This window comes from Dipodomys merriami, unplaced genomic scaffold (assembly GCF_024711535.1).
Source record: "Dipodomys merriami isolate MVZ:Mamm:240054 unplaced genomic scaffold, mDipMer1.0.p SCAF_6, whole genome shotgun sequence".
NCBI classification, from domain to species: Eukaryota; Metazoa; Chordata; class Mammalia; order Rodentia; family Heteromyidae; genus Dipodomys; species Dipodomys merriami.
Window position 1 is genome coordinate 12,229,672 of NW_027206179.1, and position 24,169 is coordinate 12,253,840.

Sequence of the window (24,169 nt, forward strand, 5' to 3'; positions counted from 1 at the left end):
GTGGGGCCGACCGCAGGTACATACAGCCCACAGGGCAGGGCAGCTCACAGTTAATGTGGGAGCCAGTGGCCCAAGGCTGGGGCATGGGGGTGGCAAGGGGTGGTGGGAGGCTAGGAGGGAGACTGGGTGGTGGACCGTAGCATCTTCACAAGCTTTGGCTGCTCAGCCCTCAACCCAGGGCAGTTCTGACCTCATCCTCTTGAGACCTGGGCTCTCATGTGCTCTGTTTTTGTCTCAGTCTCTCTCTGTGCTACTAGCAATCACACTTGCTAAGCAAGTACTCTACCACTTGAGCTATGTATGCCCCTTAGCTGTTTTATTTCTATTTTACTTTTTAAAAAGGGGGGGGGGTCCTCACTAATTTTGTTGGCTTTGTACTCAAATCCTTCCATCTCTACCTCCTGAGGAGTTGGGATTATAGGTGTGTGCACCGTGATCTAGCTCTGGATGACTCACCCAGCCTGGGGTGTTGTGTTATGAGCCGAGGAGATAGACGGGCCACCCCTCCGGTTAACGACAGGGTGGCCAGGGTGGCCGTGCTACCGGCTTCTCCCCAGGCAGTGGCTGGGAGCAGTCTGGAAGGCCTTGTGCGACTAGTTCAGCCCCGGGAGGTGTGCCGTCCCAGGACAGCCCAGGCAGTGCCAGGTCCCTGCACAGAGGCTGCCCCTTCCCCCAGCCTTCCCAGCCTCCGGAACTCACCGGACAGGTAAGCGAAACGCTTCTTCAGCTGCTCCTGGATGTCAGCCGCGCAGAGCGGGACGATGTCCTGGTGCATGATTTCATCTGCAGGAAGAGCAGAGGCACCGTCACCGCAGGAAGCCGCGCCCACACCCACAGGTAGGGCCCGGGGGACAGGGACCAGCCTGGCCAGCAGCGCCACAAACACGGGAGCTGCAGTCAGATCACGTGCTGGAAAAAGGTATTTCAGGTTCCAATGGGAGCAAGCTTTTTGTTTCTCCCAGCACAGAGAGCCACCATCAATGGTTAAAATGTGTGTATGATGGAGAGAGGAGGCAAAGAAACAGAGTGACAGATGGAGGTCGGGGAAGGAGGAGGGAAGGAACAGAGGAGGAAGGGAAAGGAGGGGGAGGGAAAGGAGGAGGAAGGGGAGGAAGAAGAGGGGGAGGGAAAGGAGGAGGAGGGACAAGAGGAAGAAGGAAAGGAGGGGAAAAAAGGGAGGAGGAGGGAAAGGAGGGGGAGGGACAGGAGGAGGAGGGAGAAGGGGGGGAAGGGCTAGGCCTGACTCATGAAGTAAACAAGCTCCTGCTCTGCTCCCCACCTAGTCCTGGCAGACATCCAGACCACTTGTGCGCTCACCTGTTGCCTATCAATGATGTGCTGGCCGGCAAGGACACCTGTCGCCCCACCCCAACCCTGGAGGCCCATGGGCTCCACAAATGCCATGGCCACACGCCCATGGCCTTTTCCAGTGCATGATTCAGGTGAAGCAGAACAGGAGCAGGCTCGGAGCAGGCTCGAGTCCTGACCTCAGGCACGGATAGGCGGCTCTGTCCACCACAAATTCCAGGTCAGCAGCCTGGGGATGGACAGGGAGCAGGCCCAGCTGGACTCTGCTGGAGCAGAGATGGATGCCACCGTGCAGGACAGGGCTGGCCTCCAGCTGGCATGCTGCTGTCCACACTCCGTCATCACAGTAGAATCTGTCCACGCCCCACAGCACAGAAGCACTGACAGACACTGGAGACTGATCCTGTGGACCGTGTGCCTGTGGCGTGCCACAGGCACCTGGGTGACCGGCCACAATGGCCGAAGATGTGTGCAGCCTCGACCTTAGATCCTGTGGCTCCAGCCATGTAGACAAGCCAGAACACAGCCGCCCCGAGCCCAGTGCCTGACTGCTGGCTGGCGACATGAGTAGCCTGCCCCTGCCGGCCCCTCTACTGGGGCTGGTGAGGCTCTGCTAGGCCTACCCATGCCTGTCAGAGCCGCATGGCATGGCATGCCCTGTGCACGAGGAGTTGGGAAGTAGATGACAGTCACCTTCTTCAGACACAGACCTCCTCAACACACAGGGCGCACTTCCCAGTGTCAGCCCAATGACAGGGGCCGGGCTTCCACTTGTGGGGACTGTAGGACTGAAGACCACAGTCCCACAAAGGCGACACATCATGTGCTGGGCCAGGGGAGCTGCGGCCTGCACACCCATGCCTCTCGCGGGATACACTGGCGGTTTTCGTGAAGGTGTGAGAAACCACGGGGAGTTCGCCAGTGGCACTGGGGCCAGTGTGCTCTTTGCATCCAGGACAAACTGGACAGTCGTTCAGAATGCCCGGGATGAGGCCTGAGCCTTAGGCTGGCCAAGATCCACCTGGGCCTGGCCATGATGAGAGAGACGTCGGCCCCGGGTCTACAGACCTGCCCCAAGCACGTCTGACTGCACCCCCTGGAAAAGGAAAGACTTCTGACTGCCCCCACCCAGGACAGGAGAAGCTGAGTGTAAGGGCTCCTGATGTGAACATTCTGAGTCCTGACTAGCACTGTGGTCTGGATGGTTCCTCACGTTTATTCTGTGGGTTCCGGATGGTAATGCTGAGATGCCCCCCAACCCTGCACTCCAATGGGGGTACACCCAGGCTCCTGAGCACATGGTGTCATTCCTGGGCCTCAGTTGGCTGAGGGTGGCTGACTTTCCATGGGTTCAAACAGGCTGCCAGAAGATGTGTCCCCTGCAAGCTGACCAGCTTCTGTGTGTGCAGGTAGGCCTAGGTGTGGCTGCCCTCAGGTGAGAGCTCTTGTCCTGCAGCTAGAGTCTTTCTCTACCCAGCTTTAGTCCGGTTTCAAGGCCCTCACCCTGTGTGATACCACGTCCCCAACCCTGCAGGCACCCTGCCCTCTACTGTCCCCATGATGCTTGGTCAAAAGGCCAGGGGCATCTTCCTGGCCACTGGTCAGCCCTGGCATGCAGCCGACCGAGGACATTCGCGAGGCTTTCTCAGACAGCAGGCCCTGGGGTGCTTTGTGCTTCAAGCTCACCTCCGTGCTAGTTTTTTTCCTTCCTACCTTTTTATGCCCACTGTGGACTGATGGGACAGAGCCAAGGTATGTGATGAGAGCATTCTTAATCTCGTCCAATCTGTGCTTTGTGGATAAGAGGCTGGATTGGTAAATTAACTAAAAACAAGGTAAAAGCCGGCACCCAGCCCCACAGCAACTTCACGACTGTGCCCTTGCATTCAAGCCATTCATCCTGCAGCCACTTTGTGATCATCTCGGGCCTCTCAAAAGCCAGGCCTGTCATAAGCATCTTGTGACCAAAGGTAAACTGGCCCTTGGACAGGCGATGTCTTCTTGTCACCTTGCAGTGAACAGCCAGCCCTATGGCTGACACACCAAGCCTCAAAGTCAAAGACTGAGCTAGAGGTCAACCAGTCTACACCTCTGACCTGGGACTGCTTTCCCATGTGCCCCCAATTTTCCCTATTTAACCTGAAGCCAATGTCTGTACCATGGAGATGGCTGAAGACGCACTGACTGCTGTCATGTCACAGATCCATCTGTCCTTCACCGTGTCTCTACTTGGCATGCAAGGAGCATCTGGACCTCACACAGGAGCCCTGGGCTCTGAGTGGGACGTCTAAAACCCGGTACCAATCAATACAAGATAAGAAATCCAAGAATCACAATGTGTGGACAGACAGGAAGGAGACAGAGACCCTGCAGTGACCTGGGTCTCCCAGGAAATAATGTCCTAACAGGAAATGGGTTGGCCCCTCCTCATGGGGTCAAAGGGCAGGGCCGGCCCTCACAGAGCTCCTGTGTGTGAGCACAAGGCAGCCCAGACAGCAGCATCCTGCAGTCAAGGGCCACTATGGCCCTGCCAGGTAGACAGAGAGAGGAAAGGCAGTGGGTGGGGGGGCACCTGCCCAAGGTGGGGAGCAACTGCCCGCGGTGGAGGCAGGCCTACTGTTTGCTGGTGACTTTGGCCCGGCCTCCCTCACAGGGATGGGGGAAGAAAGGGCTCCCTGCCCACTCAGCCAGGAGGGCACCTCCGGCCACACAGTAAAGCCTATTATTTGCTAATTATCACCCTTTATTTATAGCTGGCAAAGAGCCTATTCTCCAGGGCATTTGCGCCCTGTCAGATACAATCGCATCTTTTCAGTGTCTGGGGTTGAGGGTCCCGGGGGATTGCGTCACAGGCCACAGAGGGGCTGTGTCTACCCCTCAGGCCCACCAGAGTCTCGACCAAGGGCCGGATGTCCACAGAAAAGGGCCAGAGGAAAAGCCAGCAGGATGCAGAATAGACTTCAATTTGGTAAGGAGGATATTTGATGTCACTCGTCCCAGAAGGACGGAGTTCTTGCACAGGCTGTTGCTATGCTGAGGGCTGTGTTGGATTCAGCTGCTCAGAACGTCTGAGATTTCCACCAGCTGGGCTAGCAGAATTGTCACATTTTAAGTCTCCATCCTTTTCTTGGGTGAGCCACAAATATTTCTCATACACGCAGCACCTAAATTGACTTCATCACTAAATGTTTTCGCCCATGGGTCCTCACAACTTTTGAGATAAAGATGCACAGAAAAGATGACATAAATATATTTTTGTTGTTAAAAGAGCAGATGACCGTGCGGGGGTGGGAGGGTGAGGGTGGTGCCACGTTAACCACAGGACGCCTCATCCCAGACCCCTGCTTGGAGAGACGGAGTGGGCTGTGGGGCAGAGCTGGCAGGGTTGGGAGCCGCTGTGGCTGGCATGGCGAGGGGTCACAGTGGACCCCCCCCATGTGGTGGCCCCAGTCACCCTGGTGACTCGGTCCTCTGGAGCCACTCTACGCCCTCCATCTGCCAAGGGGCCCTGGCCCCAGACACGTGGATGAGGCCTGGTGCTGAGTGTCAGCCCCTGGTCTGAGCTTCCCCCCCCCCTGCCCCTGCCCCACCATCAGGGCCCTGCAACCTGGGCCTGCCCCTCTGCGCACCTGCAACTGCTGCTCTTCCACACCGCCACCAAGCCTGGGATGTCTGACCATCCAGTTCCCCAGCCCCAAGCCCACATCCCAGGGAAGTGCTGCCGCCCTCCCTTCTCCCCTCCCCCACCACCATGCCCTCTGTCCTGGGCATCAAGAACCCATCCCTGCCCTGGGCCCTGAAGGAAGAGCTCGGCTTTCTTGAGAGCCTGGGCTTGCAGGCGTGTGCCACAACGTCCCACCCTCTCCATGGAGACACAATCTTTTTCCAGGATGGCCCGCACAGTTCTCCTCCCAACCTCAGTTCAGCATTGCAGGCGCACCCCACTATGGCTCACTGATGGGTTGAAATGGGGTCTTGTGACCATTTTCTGAGATGGCCTCGAACCACAACCCTCCCGCTCTTAGCTTCCCATGCAGCTGAGATTACAGGCATGAGCCAACAGTGCCTGGTGAGTTGAACTCACTGAACTTTCACCTCTGTGGGCAGCCCAGCTCTAGGGTGGGCCTCCTATGAGGACCCCGCTTTGGGACAATAGCGCCCCTCCCCCCCCCCCCCCGCCGTCTCTCAGCATAGGAGAGAAGCCAGAACAACATGGTGAAGTCTGAAAGTCAGCTTCTGATCTGAGACTTCAGAGACTCCGATCTGCATTTGCACGAAGAAGGCCCACCAAGCTGCCCCTGCTGTGGGGAAACACCGCTGCTCAGAGGTCAGCACCATGTGCTGACCAGAGGTAAGCCACCCCCTCCGGGGGTGAGCTGGGAGTGGCACGGTCCCAGTGGAGTGGGGTGCAGGGCTTGGGGTACACTGTGCGTTGTAGAGTGACTGGGAACGAGCCACAGAAACTGACCTGAGGGCAGATGAGGGTGGGGCTGCTGTGCCGACCTCCAGTGCCCTATGGGAGCCAGGCACAGAAACACATAAGGGGTCAGGGACCGACCAGACCCAGGACCACAAAAGGAGTCCATCAGAGACAGACATGGTCGAATCCGGGACGACGTGAGGTGTCAGGAGCCAATGATCCAGGCGCCATGTCTGGCCCTCATGTGGTCCTTTCCACTCCTGGTGGTCAGGTTTCCAGGTCCTCTGAAGAAGCCACTTCTACACCCCAGGACCTACCACACCCCAGCCCTGGCCTGGGATACACCTGTAGCAATGACACGATGAAAGACGTAGAGATGATGCGGCAACCGGCCCAAAGCCTGGGCCTGAAAGGGCTCCTAGCCTTGCTCACGATTCAGTGCCAGCCGTCCAGCTGCACCTGCCCTTCAGCCCTCCATGGACACATCCTGGGGAAGGGCAGAGCCAGGGTCTGGACTGAGCAGGTGCTCTGCAGAGATGCCTCCGTGTGATGCAGACACAGGGAAGACATGCACTGTCCCAGGAGGCCTGGCTCCAGCCACAGCTGATGCTTGTCTTGGGTTTAGTGTGTGTGTGTGTGTGTGTGTGTGTATGCACGCGCGCATGTGAGCATGTGAGCATGCATGTGCATGTGTGCCAGTCCCGGGCTTGAACTCAGGACCTGGGCACTATCCCTGAGCCCTCTTTTTTTCCCTCAAGGCTAGCACTCTACACAGCTTCACCTCTGGCTTTTTGTGGTTAATTGGAGATGAGATTCTCACACTTTTCTGCCCAGGCTGGTTTGGTACTTCGATCCTTAGATCTCAGCCTCCTGAATAGCTAGGACTATAGGCATGAGCTGTTGGCAACTGGCCTGGGTTTTTTTTTGTGTTTTGGGTTTTTGTTTGTTTGTTTGTTTTTTGTCAGTCGTGGTATGTGAACTCTAGGCCTGGGCACTGTCCCTCAGCTCTTCAGCTCAAGGCTAGTGCTCTACCACTTGAGCCACAGAACTACTTCCAGTTTTCTGGTGATTAGAGATAAGAGTCTCAAGGACTTCCCTGCCTGTGTTGGCTTTGAACCACGATCCTCAGATGTCAGCCTCCTGAGTATCTAGGATTACTGATATGAGCCACTGGTGCCCGGCTTGGATTTTTGTTGTTGGTGTTTTAAAGAAAAACATATGTCACTTCAGCTAGGCTCCACACCACTTTCCTAGTGATGCGAACTTGGCCTTTTCTACTTTCTTGAGCAATCTGGGCGGTGACCCTGCCACTGGCCAGGACTGGACTTGCCCATCACAAGCGGACAGTGTAAACCTACTGCAGATATGACCTCTTAGTGGGAAGGGCAGGACGTGTGGTGGAAGGGGGTGAAAACAGCCCTAACATATGTCTAGGTTTAACAATGACATAACCAATTAGGCAACAAAAAACTGTCAAAGAAGAAATCACCCCTGGGATGCCACTGATACCTTATGTAAATTAATACTGGAAAACCTCTGATGAAGTTTTCAGTAAATACTGAGGCTTGGAGCTCTTTGTAGTTCTTTGAATCATGCTTTAAGAGTGTAACAGAGCAGGGTACCAGTGGCCAATGCCTGTAATCTTAGCTACTCAAGAGATCTAGAGGACTGTAGTTCAGAGTCAGCCCAGACAGAAAGGTCTGTGAGATTCCAAAATAGCAAAATAACCAGCAAAAGGCTGGGATAAAGGCATGGTTCAAGTGGTAGAGTGCTGGCTAAGGTGAGTATGAAACCCTCGATTTAAACTCCAGTACTGCTGAAAAACAAACAATGCATAAAGGGGTTGAGACACAGGGACCACATGGAGGGTGGTGGACGAGTCCACACAGAGGTGCAGGCTGAGGGGGCGCATGGGCCCAGGGAGAGTGCACAGACCCTAGCCATGCTGTCCAGTCCACTCTGATGCCTCTGCCTCTCCTGGCTTTGGTACTAGTGGTACATTCAGGGGCCAGGGATGGGGGTGCTGAGCACTCAGTGCTGACCCCCAGATCTGACCACTCTGAGGCCCCACGGGGAGGAAGGGTGCTGTGCAGAGCTGCTCAGAGTGTTTGCCATGTAGGAGAGCCGTCAAAAGCAGACTGGCCTCTGGCTCTGGGCCTCCAGCTCTGGGCCTCCCCTGGGCATAGACCAAGGCTCTCCCGTCTCTCAGGGCCACCTGAGCTCTCGGGGAGGAGAGGCTAGCATGTGGAGTACGCATCCCTCCCTGCCTATCCTGACCCCTCCAGTGGGCCCGAGGCACACCTGCCCTCTTGCCTCTTCTCACAAGGCCTGTGTGTGCTGACAGCAGCTGAGGGCTCACCCAGCAGTATGCGTACTGGGTGGACCCTGCAGCTGCTGCACCCAGAACAGCTGGTGGCCGTGGGGCAGGGCACCAGGCAGGGCTCTCCGACGGCCACCTCCTGCACAGGGACAGAGAGACTCAGGACACATGGCAGTCTGGTCATCCTGCCCCTGTGGTCACCGGGGAAGCACTCCTGCTGTACACCTCGTGCACACACAGCTAATACTGGCTGGCTGATGGCCTCCAGGAGACCAGTAATCGAGGCCCCAGCTTGGGGGTAGGAAGGTCATGGGGACAGCAGGGGGCTTGGGGAAAGCTTGGGTGGGCTTGTGGTGGCTTTAGTATTTATTTCTTGAGAACAGCCTGTGTGGCCCGTCCCGCTCTCCCTGCGGCCTGAGCTGCCCGTTCTGCTCTCCTGCTCTCTCTGTTCAGCCCACTTGGCCCATCCCCACCCTCCCTGCAGTCTGTGTGGCCCGTTCCTCTCTCCCGCTCTCTCCACTTGGCCCTTGCAGCCCATCCCGCTCTCCCTGCGGCCTGAGCAGCTGGTTCCGCTCTCCGGCTTTCATGCGCCTGCGCCTGCCATGCTATCTGTACAGGACCTGAATGCAGCAAGGTCTCCCAACCTCGGTTTCTGTGTTCCCCAGACTCACTGAGAAAACAAGTAAGACCTGTGCTTTTCTAACTCACAGTCCAACAAAGTGATCACCAGGAAACAGGCGTGTAAAAGGCGAGGGCTGAGGTCAAGGGGAGGAGTTAGATGAATGAAGAGAGGAAGAGGGGTGCACACAGACATAAACATAGATCCTCCAGAACCGAGGGGATTGAGGGAGCAGGAAGGGTGAGAAAGAACAATGGGAGGGGTGACACTGATCAAGGTACACAGTATTCATAAATGGATTTGGTGGATGGGCACTCCTTTGTACAACTACTTAAAGAGAATTAAACACATTTAAAGGGGTTGGAAGTGTGGCTCAGGTGGCAGTGCACCAGCCAATGAGCAAAAGCATCAGATCTACCAAATTCAATACCCAGTCTTGGACAAAAAATATTTAAAACAAATCCTGCCACTTAAAAGAGCACCATGTGGTACATTAACATACGTTACGTGATGAAATGCTGACTACAATGATGAGATGAGCGCAGTCCTCTCCACAGTCACCATGTGCGTGTGTGTGTGTGTGTGTGTGTGTGTGTGTGTGTGTGTGTGTGTGTAAATTGCACGTATGCGCGCATACACACAGGTGTGTGTGCTGGAACTCCTCAGCCTCCCTCAGCACATCTCACACACAGTGCACCGTGGGGACAGAGGTGCCCTCGTCCCTGCTCAGTGTTCCAGACCATGGCGCAGGGCCCCTGTGGGGCAGACCCCAACTCTGAAGTGGAGGGTCACCTGGCCCCACCATCCTGCCAGCCAGCTTCCCTCACCCATTCTGGGGGCTGGGGCCAAAAGGTTTAGGGGTCCCGGGGGCAGGGGTGCAGCAGGAATACAGTGGAGAAGTGGTGGGTTGAGCGGAGGGATGGCACATTAGGATTATTCCATCAGTCACTGTTCAGGTCCAAGGAGCCACAGCTGTGCCAGACAGGCCTCCTCTGGACCTGGGGCCTCAGCATGGCCCCCCAGGGCATCTGGAGGGGCAGCCAGACGCCCCACACAGTGAGGTACGGCTGGAGCAGGACAGTGGGGTGAAGGCTACGTGCGCCAGGTGGCTGTGCCACCCTAGGCTGCATTCAGTGCAGGTTCGCTCTCTCAGCAGGTTGGATTGGGAGAGGCTGACTCAGGGTTGGCCTGGGCTCTGCCTGACCAGCATGAGACTATGGCTGAGAGATGGACAGGTGAGCCTGGGTGCCCGGCTACTGAGGCAGAAACCACGTACACCAGGCAACCCAGAAACTGCCGTGCCTCGCACACCGGCTCACATTTCCTTGTGCTGGGTGCCCCCGGTTCCTCAGAGTCTGCCGAATTCAGTAATTCTACTTAACAAATGCAAACCCACCCACTCAGGTCACGCACAGGCTACTGGAAGGAAGCAAGCACTGGTGTTTCTCAGAAATCGTTCTGCAACCCAAAAGCTCTGGCAAAGTCCAAGTTGTTTTTGTCCCAGGCCCGGTCAATGACCAACATCCCCTGGGTATGTTCTTGCCCTCACTACCTGCTTACACACCCCATTAGGAAGGGCTGGTCCCTGTGCTCTGTGTGCATATGTGTGCATATGCATATGGTATACGGTAGATTCCCTTCCCTGAGCCTCATCTCCAGCCAGAGTGCTGGGTGGGCCATGGTATACTGGACCAGGGGCCTAGCAGGGCTGGAGGCAGAGTTTGGGACTATTTGGAGTCCCTGGCCTGACCCCCCCCAAGCCTCCAGCAGGTAAGGCCCTCCACATAGGCCTGAGGGTCATGAGAGAAGGCCCGTGCTGCTGGGACTTGTGCCCAAGGGAGAAAAAGCCAAGAGGTCATGCCACAAGGCCAATTCCAGTGAACCTGACACTTGTCCATGCCAGAAAGCAACCTGCAGGTGGCCAGCAGAGGCTGGGAAGAGCTCCACCGCCACGCTCACCAACCAGATGATGGCACACCGCAAATCCAACCAAGGGTCAACTCCACCAACAGACGATAGCACACTGCAAATCCAACCAAGGGACAACTCCACCAACAGACAATGGCACACCACAAATCCAACCAAGGGGCAACTCCACCAAGACAACTCCACCAACAGACGATAGCACACTGCAAATCCAACCAACGGGCAACTCCACCAACAGACAATGGCACACCACAAATCCAACCAACGGTCAACTCCACCAACAGACAATGACACACCACAAATCCAACCAACAGGCAACTCCACCAACAGACAATGGCACACTGCAAATCCAACCAATGGGCAACTCCACCAACAGACAATGACACACTACAATTCCAACCAATGGGCAACTCCACCAACAGACAATGACACACCACAAATCCAACCAACGGGCAACTCCACCAACAGACAACTCCACCAACAGACGATGGCATACTGCAAATCCAACCAACGGGCAACTCCACCAACAGACAATGGCACACTGCAAATCCAACCAATGGGTAACTCCACCAACAATGACACACCACAAATCCAACCAACGGGCAACTCCACCAATAGACAATGGCACACTGCAAATCCAACCAACGGGCAACTCTCCCAACCAGATAGCATGGTGCAAATCCAACCAAGGGGGTTGCCCTGTTTAGAAGCTCAATGCTGGGGATGCAGATACAGCAAAAATTAGTGTGAGTAAAGCACACATGGTCTCTGTGCACGGTCTCTGTGACCTGGCCAGAAAGGCCAGGGTGGTGCCTGCCTGCATTCCCCAGGTGCACACCGACTCCACAGGAAGCCTCCGCCAGGTGAGCTGCAGCCCATACCAGGCCCGGACTTCCTACACTGCCCCACATCCTGCTGAGGCCTCTATGTGTCAGCTGACTTTTATAGAACAGGTGCGGGTATGGTGCACATGTCACATGCACAGGGCACACTCACATGTCACATGTTCCTGGTACACCATCCACTGCTCTTTAGAAAAGGAGCTTTTGATGGTAGACTTTGGTGGATGTTTTCCTTTTTTTTTTTTTTTACCAGTTCTAGAATAATTATTTGTTAACAGGAAAACAAAAATCATTCCATTAAAGCTCAGAAAAACATGATGACCCCAACAGATGCCTGGCCTTCCTGCTGGAGCTCATGTGAGCTGCCTGCCTCTCTGGAAAGGTGCTCTGCCGGTCTGTCCCATCCCAGTACCAGGCGCCAGGCCCAGGCCCAGGATTCCCATCCGCTCTCAAAGTCCAATTGCAGACATGCACATTTTCCCCACTAGCTACAGACTTCACAAAATCTCAGCGCAAACAAGAAATTACATTAGCACTCACCAAACACCTCTCAGACAAACAAAAGCAACGAACAATAGTGTGGACAGAAGGCCAGCCTCACCAAGGTACAGGCAAAGACCTGCCCTGGAGAAGGGCACAGGTGACTCCAGGGACACCCTTAGTGTCCCTGGGTGAGCTGATCAGAGCCACCAGTGTGTGTGTGTGTGTGTGTGTGTGTGTGTGTGTGTGTGTGAGAGAGACAGACAGACAGACGGACAGAAAAAACAGAGACAGGTACAGGCAGAGAAATAGGGAGAGACAAGGAGATTACCTTAAAGTCATAGATTTCGAGACTGAGTGACAGAGACTGAAGAAGACAGAGAGGGAGGAATGGAGCCCAGGAGGGCTGGGGCCTTGGTTCTGCAGTCCTGTGGACCTCACTAATGCAAAGCTGGCCAGGCAGAGGAGGCCGGTGCAGCCTGAATGCTGCTGGAACTTGCCACCCTTGCCCAGCCTTGGAGGCCGGGCATGCCCCTTTAACTCACCATTTATCACATCGGTTGTTTCATTTTAAAGTGGCAAACTTTCTATGTTTATTTGTTGTGACTGACAGTTGAGGTTCCATTCGTGAAAATACACAGAAAATATGAATTATTCATCATTACTTGGCAGAAATGGCCTCTGCAAAATAATTATTGCCAATTACCTCAAAATGCATTTCCTTCCTTTCTTAGCAATGACTGCTTCCTCTCTGTGTGCCGGTACTCCTTTTCCTTGCTGGTGGCTGCATTCCCTTCCCTAGGAACCTTGTCCTCTTAGTCCCAAAGCTGGTGACCAGCACTGCTCTCCCACTGAGGAAGCACCCGGCTCTGGACAATACTCCCAGGCCGGCCTTCCCTCGTTCGCCGGCCACACAGGAGAAATCCTGAACAAAGGAGGCAGAGGAGCACCCCCGTTTCCCGTCCTTCCGCGCAGGTACATGCGACTCCATTCCAGGAGCAGATACAGGGGCGGGTCCAGGGGCCACAGGGAGCGCCCCCACCTCAAAGGCGCAGCTGCCTGTACCATCCCCCACACCAGCCTCTACCCCGTCATTTACTTGCCAGCCCAGCCCAGGGCCCCTCCCACCTCTGCCAGCCGCAAAGGTCCCCGCCCCCAGTCACCCCAGGAACCCCACACACCTGCACGGGCCTTCAGCAGGAGCCACAGGGCCGTGATGTCCTGGGACAAGAGGGAGAGGAGGCTCAACGTCATGCCGTCACCATGTCACCAGCCCTGGCTGTCTGTCAGGGGCCAGGGACCTGTTTCCCGGAACGCCCACCTGGGGCACACAAAGGAAGGCTGCGAAGCTCCATCCTGGGCTGCCCCAGGCACGACTGCTCCCTGGGCTGCTCCTGGGCTTGCTGCAGCACTGGCCTCTGAAGGCGGCTGCTGCTCCTCCCAGGCACTCGGATTCGATGTCCCTGATTAAAGAGCCGGTGAGGCTCCCTGATCCTGCAGACGTTAACTCTTGAAAGCCTAGCAGCAGCTGAGCCTCTGGCAGCAGCTTCAGGCACCCCTGTTGCCTGTCTGGACCCCCCCTGCAGGGGCCCTGGCTCAGCCAGGTCCCATCCACAAAGGCAGCCGAGTAGGGAGTGGGCACAGGGACCTGAGCTGCAGGGGACAGCAGCAGGAGCTGCCCAGGGGAGCTTGCCCATATGGCGTGTGCCTCCCCTGACACCCGCTGAGGGGGCCTGTGTGTGCACATGGGTGCACATGTGTGTGCCTGCACCTCCCTGTGACACCCGCTCTGGACGTATGCGTGGGTGTGCACTCACATGTGTGCATGTGTGTGTGTTTTCCCTTTCACCATCTGTCCCACAGTCAGCCCTTTTTACAGCTGGGAGCAGGGCCTTACAGTTCTCACAAGTCAGCCAGCCAAGGAGTAAAGGATGTGGGACAGGAGGTATATTAGTAGGACACAGGAACCTGCCTGTCCCGCACAGCACAAGTCAACACCACGCGAGATCCAGGAGGCCCTGGGAGGACAGGGCTTGGCTCTGTGATCCACATGGGGGCCCTGTGCCTCTGTTCATAAGCTCTGGGGTGAGGTGAGGTCACTAGTCAGGGGACCAGAACTGAGCCTCAGAACCTGAGGGTGTCAGGCCCAGGCTTGAGTCCAAGAAAAGTGTTATTCCTAGGCCCGATGGGCCCATCTCAAGGAAGCTGGGCTCTGGTTGGGGGGGGGGCTGTCCCCAGGCCCCCATGTCCTCTCTCTAGGGTCTAGCTCCTCCAGTGACTCTCACTCTCCACCTGTACATGGAAGTATGCACCAATTCCAGTGCCCTCCTGGTGCTAAGTATGCACATAGTAGGGGCCTGTGACCCCAGGAGTGACCGAACCCTTTGTCCTCCACAGGCCTAGCATGGAACCAGCAGGCCACTCCTGCTGGGACCATGCTGCCCTGTCCTCTCTGCTTCCCCAGGGAAGGCTCCGTGAAAGAGGGGAGGTGGGGGGAGGGAAGGGGCGGGAGGCGGTCTGCCTGGGCTCTAGGCCCAACTGCCGCTTGCTGACATTGCACCTGGTAGAATGTCTGAAGTTAAAGCTTGGGTGAAGTGAAGAACAACATTCTCTACTCAGCTCCTGACCGGTTCAGCTGACTGCTGGCCAATCAAGGTCAAAGTCTGAACTCTGGACCAAAAACTGCAGACAGGAAAACTCAATCATGCTCTGCTTCCCCGAGGCTGTGGGCCTGTGTGGCCTAGGTGAAGAGATTTTGGATGTGGAAGAGGCAGCGCTCCGAGAGGAGTGTGCACACCTGCACTCCTGCCCGGTGGTCAGGAGATGGCCAGCGTTCCTCCCAGCAAAGCCACACAAGGCCTGGGCCAGCAAGGTGGCAGCCGAGGCACACCTGACCAGCAGCCTGCCCTTCCCCCCCCCCACGCTACCCCGTTGTGCCTCTGGGACTTCACATTACTCTATTTCGTGTACTATTTCCCGGGTGTTCATGCGTGTGACAACAGCAGTGGTGAGCCTCAGGCCTTGGGATTACAGAGATTAACAGGGTGGAGGGAACAGGCAGCTCAGCACTGCTTACATCACTATTAAGCCCCACGTCTCACTGCTGGTTCAATGGCTGGCAGGAGTGACACCCCTAACAACACAGGGATACTAGCAGAGAGAGGCCGCAGCACTACGGCTGAGCCCAAATACACCTCGGGCCTCATGAAACTCAACCCCAGGCCCTGGCCACAGGGAGCCATGGCTGTGAGCAGACCTTGCAATACTCATCAGACACACAGGGAGACACTGTGACAAGGAAACTATGAGGAAAACAGCCAGGCAGCTCCAGATCCTCTGTGTCCCTATGCTCAGAAAAGGCCTTGAACCTGTGTCCGGTGGGCCTGCCCCCATGGAAGGCAGTGGTGAACGCTCTATTAGGTGTGATGGACAGGGCTAGGGTCCAAATTCCCCGGGCAGCTGTGGCCATCTCCTCTGATCACTAACCTAATGGGCCGGCCTGGGCCAGCAGCTGTGGGCTGTGGGCTGATAACAATGTGCAAAGCAAACACAGGTGGATCCTAAGTCAACGAAAAGCCACAGAAGCAGGAGACCCAGAGTGTGGACACGTCGGGGCTCCAGGACTCTGCTGGCACACGAGGGCCCAGGGCCGCAAGGACAGGGTTGGGACAGCAGTCAGAGGGGCCCCAACAGGGGTCCTATCTCAGGCAAAATGTCTCTGCCAGGCATTGGGGACCTCCACTTGCCCACACAGCCCACACATCACAAGTCTGGACGCTCAAGCAGCCACTGCGGCTCTGGACTCGGCACCGTGGGTGGAAGCCCAGGGCTCGCTTGACCCTGCAGGTCTGGGGCTTGGGGCCCACCTGCGGATCCTGGGTTCCAACTCAGACTTGGCGCTGGGAAGCTGCTCTGTCTGGATCTCTCCCACTGAGAAGCACAGGCCAAGAGGATGCTACCGCCTCTGTGAGCAGCCTGCGGGGGCCGGCCCTGCATGGCTGCCTGGCCACACCTGAACCTCAGCTGGTGCCAAGGTGTGTCTAAGGTTTGTGCTTGAGTTTCGAGGGGGTGGCAGAAGGAAGGAGGCAGCCTGGGATTCCAGGAAGCTCTGGGCTCTGCCCAGACTTGGGCCCTGTCAGCTGCCCCAGCCCTCAGACCTGCATCTAGAGGAGAGATGCTTGGGGCAGATGCAGGGGAGGCAGAGGGAAGAGGTGCACACTCAAGTCTTGCATGCCATGAAACACCTCCATGAGATTTCTGTGAGCTGCATGGGATACTGTAACCCGGTCCTAGTTCCCATGCATGTCCTAGATCCCGTGTATGTCAGAGTTCCCCATGGTGTTTTGAAGCCATCCCAGGCAGGAAAGTCTATGAAACTCTTGTTTCTACTAGTCACCAAGAAAACAAAACAAAGCCAGAAGTGGAGCTTTGGCTCAAGTGGGAGAGCACCAGCCTTGAGTGAAAAAAGCTAATGGACAGCCAGCACCCAGGACCTGAGTTCAAGGCCTAGTACTGGTGTGCTCACACATACACAAACACACACGCACAACACACACAGGCAGGCAGGCACACACACACACACACACACACACACACACACACACAGTGCTTGAGAACAGGGGCGTGGGACAGTGACACCCAGGTGTCAGGTGCACTTTCTGGGCAGGGCTGTTCACCATGCTCAGACTCTGGTACAGCTGTGTGGCTGCTCAGAGGGGAAATGCTTCTTGTGTAACTCTGTTAGCTGCACTTGTAACAAATGTGTGGGGGGCGAGAAAACACTTTTTAAGTATCAAAAATCCTTAAATTCCCTTTGGACAAGCTGACTCACTTCTTCAAACTGGTCACGAAGCTGAAAGGCTGAAAGGTTCCGATCATGACACATTTGCCACAAAGGCATGGTAGCCTGTCAGGAGGCCCACACAGCCCGGCCGTGGGTCAGCAGCCTGGTGTGAGCGCCCAGTGCGCAGCTTCATACACTTTTTTTTTTTAATCAAGAAAAATGGTCTGGAACCACCTGCCCTGGCCCTAGGAGTAAGGTGTCAAGCAGGTGCTGTGTATCTGTGGCCCCTTTCTTGCCTGGACCCATCTCCCTCGGCTCCTCGCTGGCTCCCAGGGCATACACCAGTCTCCACCTTGGCATGACTTTCTGGGTGGCATACCGCATCCCTCAGACTCACCATAGTCCCTCTGGTTGACTGATCTGAGGTTGGGATTCTTGTTTTATCCCGCACCCCAAAGTTTATATTTCACTGCCGCACGCTGAAATTCCATCTTTTCTTCACGGATGTGACTCAGCCTTTAGCACGGTCCTCGTTGCCCTCAGTCTGGGCTCCCAGATGTCTTGCTTGCAGCCTTCGTGTCACACGCTACACGCACGCAGTACGAAGGCTGGTGCTCTACCCCTCGAGCTCCAAAGGTCTGGATCATGGGACCTGCTGCTGGGACTGAGGGATCCAGCAGGTCCCACGGGAGACCACAGTTCCCACATTTCTTTGGTGAGAGAGGTTTCATGTCCCATCTCTGCCTACAATTCCATGGTGGTCTCTGTGGTTGAGTCAAGTTCCTGGACTGAAATTGAAGCCCCCTGACTACTAGCATAGCTCCCAGTCAGCCTGACCCCACTGTCAGTGGACACCAGCTGTCAGTGGATACCTGCTGTCTGTCAGTGGGCACTCACTGTTGGTCAGTACCTGCTGTCTGCGGTAGGCAACTCCTGCATTTCAGCTCTGCATCTACACTAGCATGTGACATGCTTTTTTTGGGTGTCTCCCGTCCCAAACCCAGCCACCCCTCCCTCAAGATCAGAACGAGCCATACCAGCCACCATCGCCCAGAGTGTCCTGTGAGCTCCTGGACAGCCAGCCTCCCTTGCCTCCTCCTAGGCATCTTCTGTGGTCTGCAGAGGTGAACAGCTGGGTGCCTGGCCCGAGCTTGGTAAAGGCCAGGCTACTGCAGGAAGTGAGGACTTGATCTCGTTATCTCTGCGGGCAGCCATGTGAGATACACACAAATGTTGAGATTCTTTTATCTTGTTCAGAGCTCAAGCACAACTCACTCATCAGTGCTTTGCAAACCAGAGCTAGAGTGAGGCTTCTCATGTTTCTGACCTTCTACTGATGTCTGCCTTCGAACACTGAAGTCCCAGTGCAGCCACGCACCATGGACTAACTACAAAGTCACTGAGAGACGAGGGGGAGGGAAAAGCAAGGGCCATGCCCTAAGTAGAATGTTAAAACCAGTTTGGTGAAGAATGGGATCCGAGAAAGCTTCCCCGTCCCCGTCCTGTGGGCTCAGCCAGCCAGTCCCACCTTCTGCTCCCCATGGTTCAGGCAGGCACCCAATCTCCAGGGAGCAGGGCTTGATGAGGAGGGTATTACTGTAGACTCCCAGCCAGTAGCCTGACTGGCTCAGGCTGAGGGCTGCCCCTGCATGCCTGTACTCACAGGTAAGTTTTAGGCTCAGATTTGACTGCACAGTGCAGTCTAGGCCTTGAATAGACAGTGCTCAATGTCCACCGATAGAAAGCCACTCTCCTCAAGTAAAGAAACAGCCGGTCCCAGAGACACCTGAAGGGTCTGCTGATGGGGGGGGAGGGGATGCTTGGAGACCAGAGCAAGCCACACCCCCATGCGCAGAAAGTGGCTTCTGTGATTCCCAGGACCTCAGACAAGAAAGATCTGGGTGTGAAGGTCAGCCCACTGTGTGTGTGAGGCCTGAGGCCTGGGTGTGAAGGCCAGCCCACTGTGTGTGTATGTGTGTGTGTGTGTGTGTCCTAGTGTGAAGCAAGCCCACTTCATTTGTGGCCTGGGTGTGGCCAGCCCACTGCATGTGTGACCTGGGTGTGAAGGCCAGCCCACTGTATGTATGTGACCTGGGTGTGAAGGCCAGCCCACTGTATATGTGAGACTTGGGTGTGAAGGCCAGCTACTATATGTGTGACCTGGGTGTGAAGGCCAGATACTACGTATGTGACCTAGGTCTGAAGGTCAGCCCATTGTATGTGAAAGACCTGGGTGTGAAGGCCAGCCTACTGCATGTGTGACCTGGGTATGAAGGCCAGCCCACTGTGTGTGTGTGTATGTGTGTGTGTCCTTGTGTGAAGCAAGCCCACTTCATGTGTGGCCTGGGTGTGAAGGCCAGCCCACTGCATGTGTGACCTGGGTGTGAAGGTCAGTGACCTGGGTGTGAAGGTCAGCCCACTGCGTGTGTGAGACCTGGGTGTGAAGGCTAGCCTACTGTGGCATGATTTGTGGGCAGGAAGGCCAGCCCACTGGTCATAAGTGGTAAAAAGCAGGATCGATGGAAGCACAGATTTTGTCCAGTGCTCAGCATCCCCCTAACCCACTCATGGTCTTGAAGAATTTGGGGAGTGATTAATTTCTTTAAGACAGGGACTTGCTAAGAAAGCCCAGGCTTGCCTGGGATACACCATCTTCCTTCTGCTTTGCAGCCTTCTTGAATGCCGGTATTACAGGAGAGTGCTGTTGCACCATACTGGCTGTGCTGCTTATCACTTCTGAGATTTCCCAGCATTCCAACCAAATCATGCTTTATAAAACCTGCTGCCTGAGTGACATCCTCAGAGAGCATGCCTGCAAGGAGGAGCCTGTGCTCAGAGGGATCCTCCAATGGGGGTAGGAATCCCCGGCAGGGGTCAGGTCAATGGAGGTGAGCAGGGCTGGCCTGAAGCAAGCTGGCAGGGCAGGGTGTGGTGGAAGAGCTATGTCCTCAGAGCCGGGATACAGTCCTCAGCACGTGGAAGGGTAGCTGCTCTTTTACGGGCCAGGTGCAGGGCGGGGTCCAGCACCAGCAGGGAGCTCCTGTGTCCGGGAACAGACTTTGTTTCCTGCCCATGCCTGCCAGGCAGGGCTGGGGAAGAAAGGAGCTGGCCTGTGGCAGCCCAGCTCGGCCTTCAGCCTTTACTCCGCTTCAGGTGGCTCAACAGACGGTGTGATTTTCCATAAGAACATGAACTGATTTTGAGGGTGCACACGAGCTAGGCTGACACACTCCACGGAGACATGCCTCCAGCCTTGTTTTTCACAGGCTGCTCTCAGGATAGCGTCTCACGTCTCATGTGAGCAAGACCCTCGTCAGAGTTCACCTCCGCTTCAGGCCAACGCGGAGATCACAGGCGCAAGCCGCTCCCAGCCTTCCTCTGTGGAGACGGTATCACAGACTTCTGTCTAGGCCGGCCTGGCATGCTGGCCCCCTAAGTCTCAGCCTCCATTGTAGCCTGGGAGGACAGGGTGTAGCGCTGCAGCCCGCAACCAGGGGTGAAGAACAGGTCTTATGACCTTCTCTGCCTGGGTGGCCTGGCACTGCCACCCTCCTTTTCTAAGCTCCTGAGTAGCTAGGATTACAGGTGTGAGCACCAGTCACACAAAGAGAGTTCCTATTCTCCAGTATCTCCACAGGGCCTGGCCTACAGCAGGCATTCAGTGCCTGCTTCCCGGGTGAGTTGAATGAATGAATGAATGAATGAATGAATGAATGAGGGGAAGGACTAGGCCTTTAGAATCTTGTCCATTTATCCTTACCTGATCACAAAAGTTTCTATTTCTGAAAACTCCTGTCTGTAGACAGAAGACCTGGAGAGGAGTACTTGGGATGATGTTTAGGCAACTGTGGAAAGAGAGGTGCCCCCCCCAAGTGGAGCCACATGTAGTCAGCTGGTCCCTCCCCACCTCAAGTGTCTGGAGAAATGTCTTCATTTTTCTCCGGGGAGGTACCATGTGCAGGACAAGCCTTGGTGCTGGTTTTATTACTCAGTTCTCTACCATAGAGATGCAGATTTCCCAGGAGATGCAGTCTATTGCCCTAGACTCCAGGAGAACACCACACAGCAGGTTCCCCTCCACACCCCCGGGGCCACACACACACGGGGTTCACTGGCTCACACTGGTGTCATGACGGAGACAGCGCCACAGCTCTACAAGATGTCGTGGCTGACACAGTCAAAAGAAACCACTGAACTCATATAGCCCAGGAGCAAGAAAGCAGAGCCAGCTGGGGGTTAGTGAGCACGCGTGCGCCACACACACACACACACACACACACACACACACACACACACACAGAGCCACGTAGGAGATCCACACACCCCCTCCCCCCCACCAGGCTAGGAGGAAGAGGACCAGCCCACCCAGCCCAGCTGCCAGCCCACTGTACTCCATCCCTCCCCCGAGTACTCTGAGATCTTTCCCAGTGCAGAGGATGCTTCACCTAGGCTCATCACATCACATTAGAAAAAACACAGGGGGCAGAGTAGAAACATCAACAGCCCTGAGGGGCAGCTGAGCCCCAGACACTGAGCTGAAAGGAGGGCCTCAGAGCCAGGATGGCTGCCCGTGTCCATAGAGTGACGTCTACCTCCCTGACCACCCCTCAGATTTCCTCTAGACTCCAGCTCTCTCCTCAGAGCAGTCTTGACCGCAGCCCTGTTCAACTTATCAGCTGAGTAAGGGTACGCTCTCTCCAGGGTGGGCTCAGTGTGCAACACGACTTGTACAGCAATGATGTGGCTAGATGTCATCATGTCCCACTTCGCCTGCCCCAGCCCTGCCTGCCCCAGCCCTGCCTGGCCCAGGGCAGGGACACTAGTGCACAGACAGGAAGCAGAGGGTCTAGGACCTTCCCTTCCCCACAGAGGCTCTGATGAACAAGTTAGCTTAGTCTCCTCAGCTCCCTCAAGTAAAAACACCAAGCTCAGTGCTGAGGAGGCAGAGGGAAGTCCATCTGCCCATGTGCGAACATGTGGACGTGCCCATGGACGTGCTCTGGGTGCCTCACCTGCTACAGGTCCCTCCCGGGCCCCTTGCTCTCTCTAGATGGGGGGGCTAAGATTGTGAATGCCAGGACCTGGTCTGCTGGGCCACAGGCCACAGAAGGTGATTTCAGTTCCCTATTTGGCCTCTGGCTCAGCCTTTCTTCCAGCCTCGTGGGAGGCAGCAGCCTGGCTGCGGTCTGAGGCAGCACTTCTGCGGGCCTCACCACCACGTGGACAGTGGTCCCTAGGAACCAGGAGAGGAAGCTGGGCCTTTCATGAGAAACAGGGAGAAGGCAGACTCAGCAGAAAGTGCCATATAGTGGCTTCATGAGGGGTGACATGGGGGTAGCAGGGCTGCACAGACAGGCCACTCTGGGCCTTGGCGGGGGGGGGGGCCAGAGCCGCACAGACAGGGCACCCTGGGCCACATGGGGGTAGCAGGGCTGCACAGACAGGCCACTCTGGGCCTTGGCGGGGGGTGGGGAGGGAGGAGAGGGCCAGAGCCGCACAGATAGGGCACCCTGGGCCATATGGGGGGTGGGGTGGGCAGAACTGTACAGACAGGCCACCCTGGGCCTTGGGGGGGGGCAGAGCCGCACAGACAGGGGACCCTGGGCCATGGTGGGGGCGGGCAGACAGGCCACCCTGGGCCAGGCCTCAAAGCCCGAGCCACTGGGGGCTCTGCAGGTGCATGGCCGTGCCCTCCACACGCCATCTTCTGTCCAGTCAGCTCAGATGGCTGCATCTGGTCAGCCCAGAAGGGACCCTGTCTCTCCTCCTCTCCTTGTGTCCACACTGCAGGGCCCCCACCACAGCCCGTGGCCCCATGGGCACTCACCCTCAGCCACAGAGCGCAGCCAGGAGCACCACTCTGAGTAGATATAGTAGCTTTTCATTTCTGCCACGGAAATTTGCACAGACTGTCCGTGGGCCATGAGCGCTGTCCTGCTCCAGGCGCTCGCTGTGAGGTGCAGCTCTGCTTGCCTGGCTTTCATTTCACCATTAACCAGGATGCAGCTCGAAGGGTAATTGCTCCCGGCTAACTTCCCCTCGCTCCACCCTGCGTATTTATTTACACACGCCTGGCGGGGCCTGTGAGCAACTTCAGGGGAAGGATGAATCAAGCTGTTCTCTGCAGCCTGAGACACAGACACATGGCTGGGGACAGGACAGGGGATGGGACGTGGGACAGGGGACGGGACAGAGAAGTGGGACACGGCTGGGGACAGGCCCCTGGCCTGGCGTTTTTCTCTGCCTGTACAGAGGCCCTCAAGTGACCTGGAGAAATGGGAGCCAGAAACTGATTTTGACCAGGCTGCCCAAAATGTCCACATGGTAACAACCACTAGATTTCTCCAGACCATGAAACCCCTTCTCACACACAAGCCCAAGGGGTGCAGTGAGAAAATGCCTTTCACTCCAACTTCCCTGAGATTAAAAACAAACAAACAAACAACAAAACTGTGAATCACAGCAAGCTGCTGCTGCCTTCCCATCCTCACCCGCACCTGCTGGCTGGTTCTAAAGTATTACAGAGAACAGCAACAGCCAAGCTGAAAGCTGCCTTTCTGTCTATTGGAGCTTCTGAAGAAATGAAAACCAAGTCTGTGAATGTAAGTCCATACTGCAGGATGGTCTGACTGACCGCAGGATGATCTGACTGACCAAAAGACCATCTGACTGACTGCAGGACCATCTGACTGACTGCATGACCATCTGACTGACCACAGGACCATCTGACTGCAGGACCATCTGACTGACTGCAGGACTATCTGACTGCAGGACCATCTGACTGACTGCAGGACCATCTGACTGACCACAGGACCATTAGACTGACTGCCAGACTATCTGACTGCAGGACCATCTGACTGACCACAGAACCATCTGACTGACTGCAGGACCCTCTGACTGACTGCAGGACCATCTGACTGACTGCAGGACCATGTGGCTGACCACAGGACCATCTGACTGACTGCAGGACCATCTGACTGACTGACTGACTACAGGACCATCTGACTGACTACAGGGCCATCTGACTGCAGGACCATCTGACTGACTACAGGGCCATCTGACTGCAGGACCATCTGACTGACCACAGGACCATCTGACTGACAGCAGGATCATCTGGCTGACAGCAGGACCATCTGACTGACTGCAGGACCATCTGACTGCAGGACCATCTGACTGACTGCAAGACCATCTGACTGACCGCAGGACCATCTGACTGACTGCAGAACCATCTGACTGACAGCAGGACCATCTGACTGACAGCAGGACCATCTGACTGACTGCAGGACCATCTGACTGCAGGACCATCTGACTGACTGCAGGACCACATGTCACAGAGGCCACATCAGCACCATTTTCCAGATGCATGTGCACATTTAAAGCTACTTTGAAGACCAAGTATGGTGGTTTGCACACATACAAGGATTGAGGTTAGAGGCCAGTCCGGGCACAAAATTAGTGACACCCACATGTC

At 56.0% G+C, this 24,169-nt stretch overlaps 1 protein-coding gene across 5 annotated transcripts in view; it reads right to left on the bottom strand.

Annotated features, from left to right (window-relative positions):
* Positions 1-24,169, bottom strand: part of Mcf2l (MCF.2 cell line derived transforming sequence like) — an 87,597-nt gene that overhangs the window by 47,176 nt on the left and 16,252 nt on the right. For all 5 annotated transcript variants that reach the window (XM_070002589.1, XM_070002588.1, XM_070002591.1 and 2 more), the window contains exon 2: positions 700-783. In XM_070002589.1, coding sequence (XP_069858690.1) covers positions 700-783 — 84 coding nt within the window. The remainder of the gene's footprint in view (positions 1-699; positions 784-24,169) is intronic.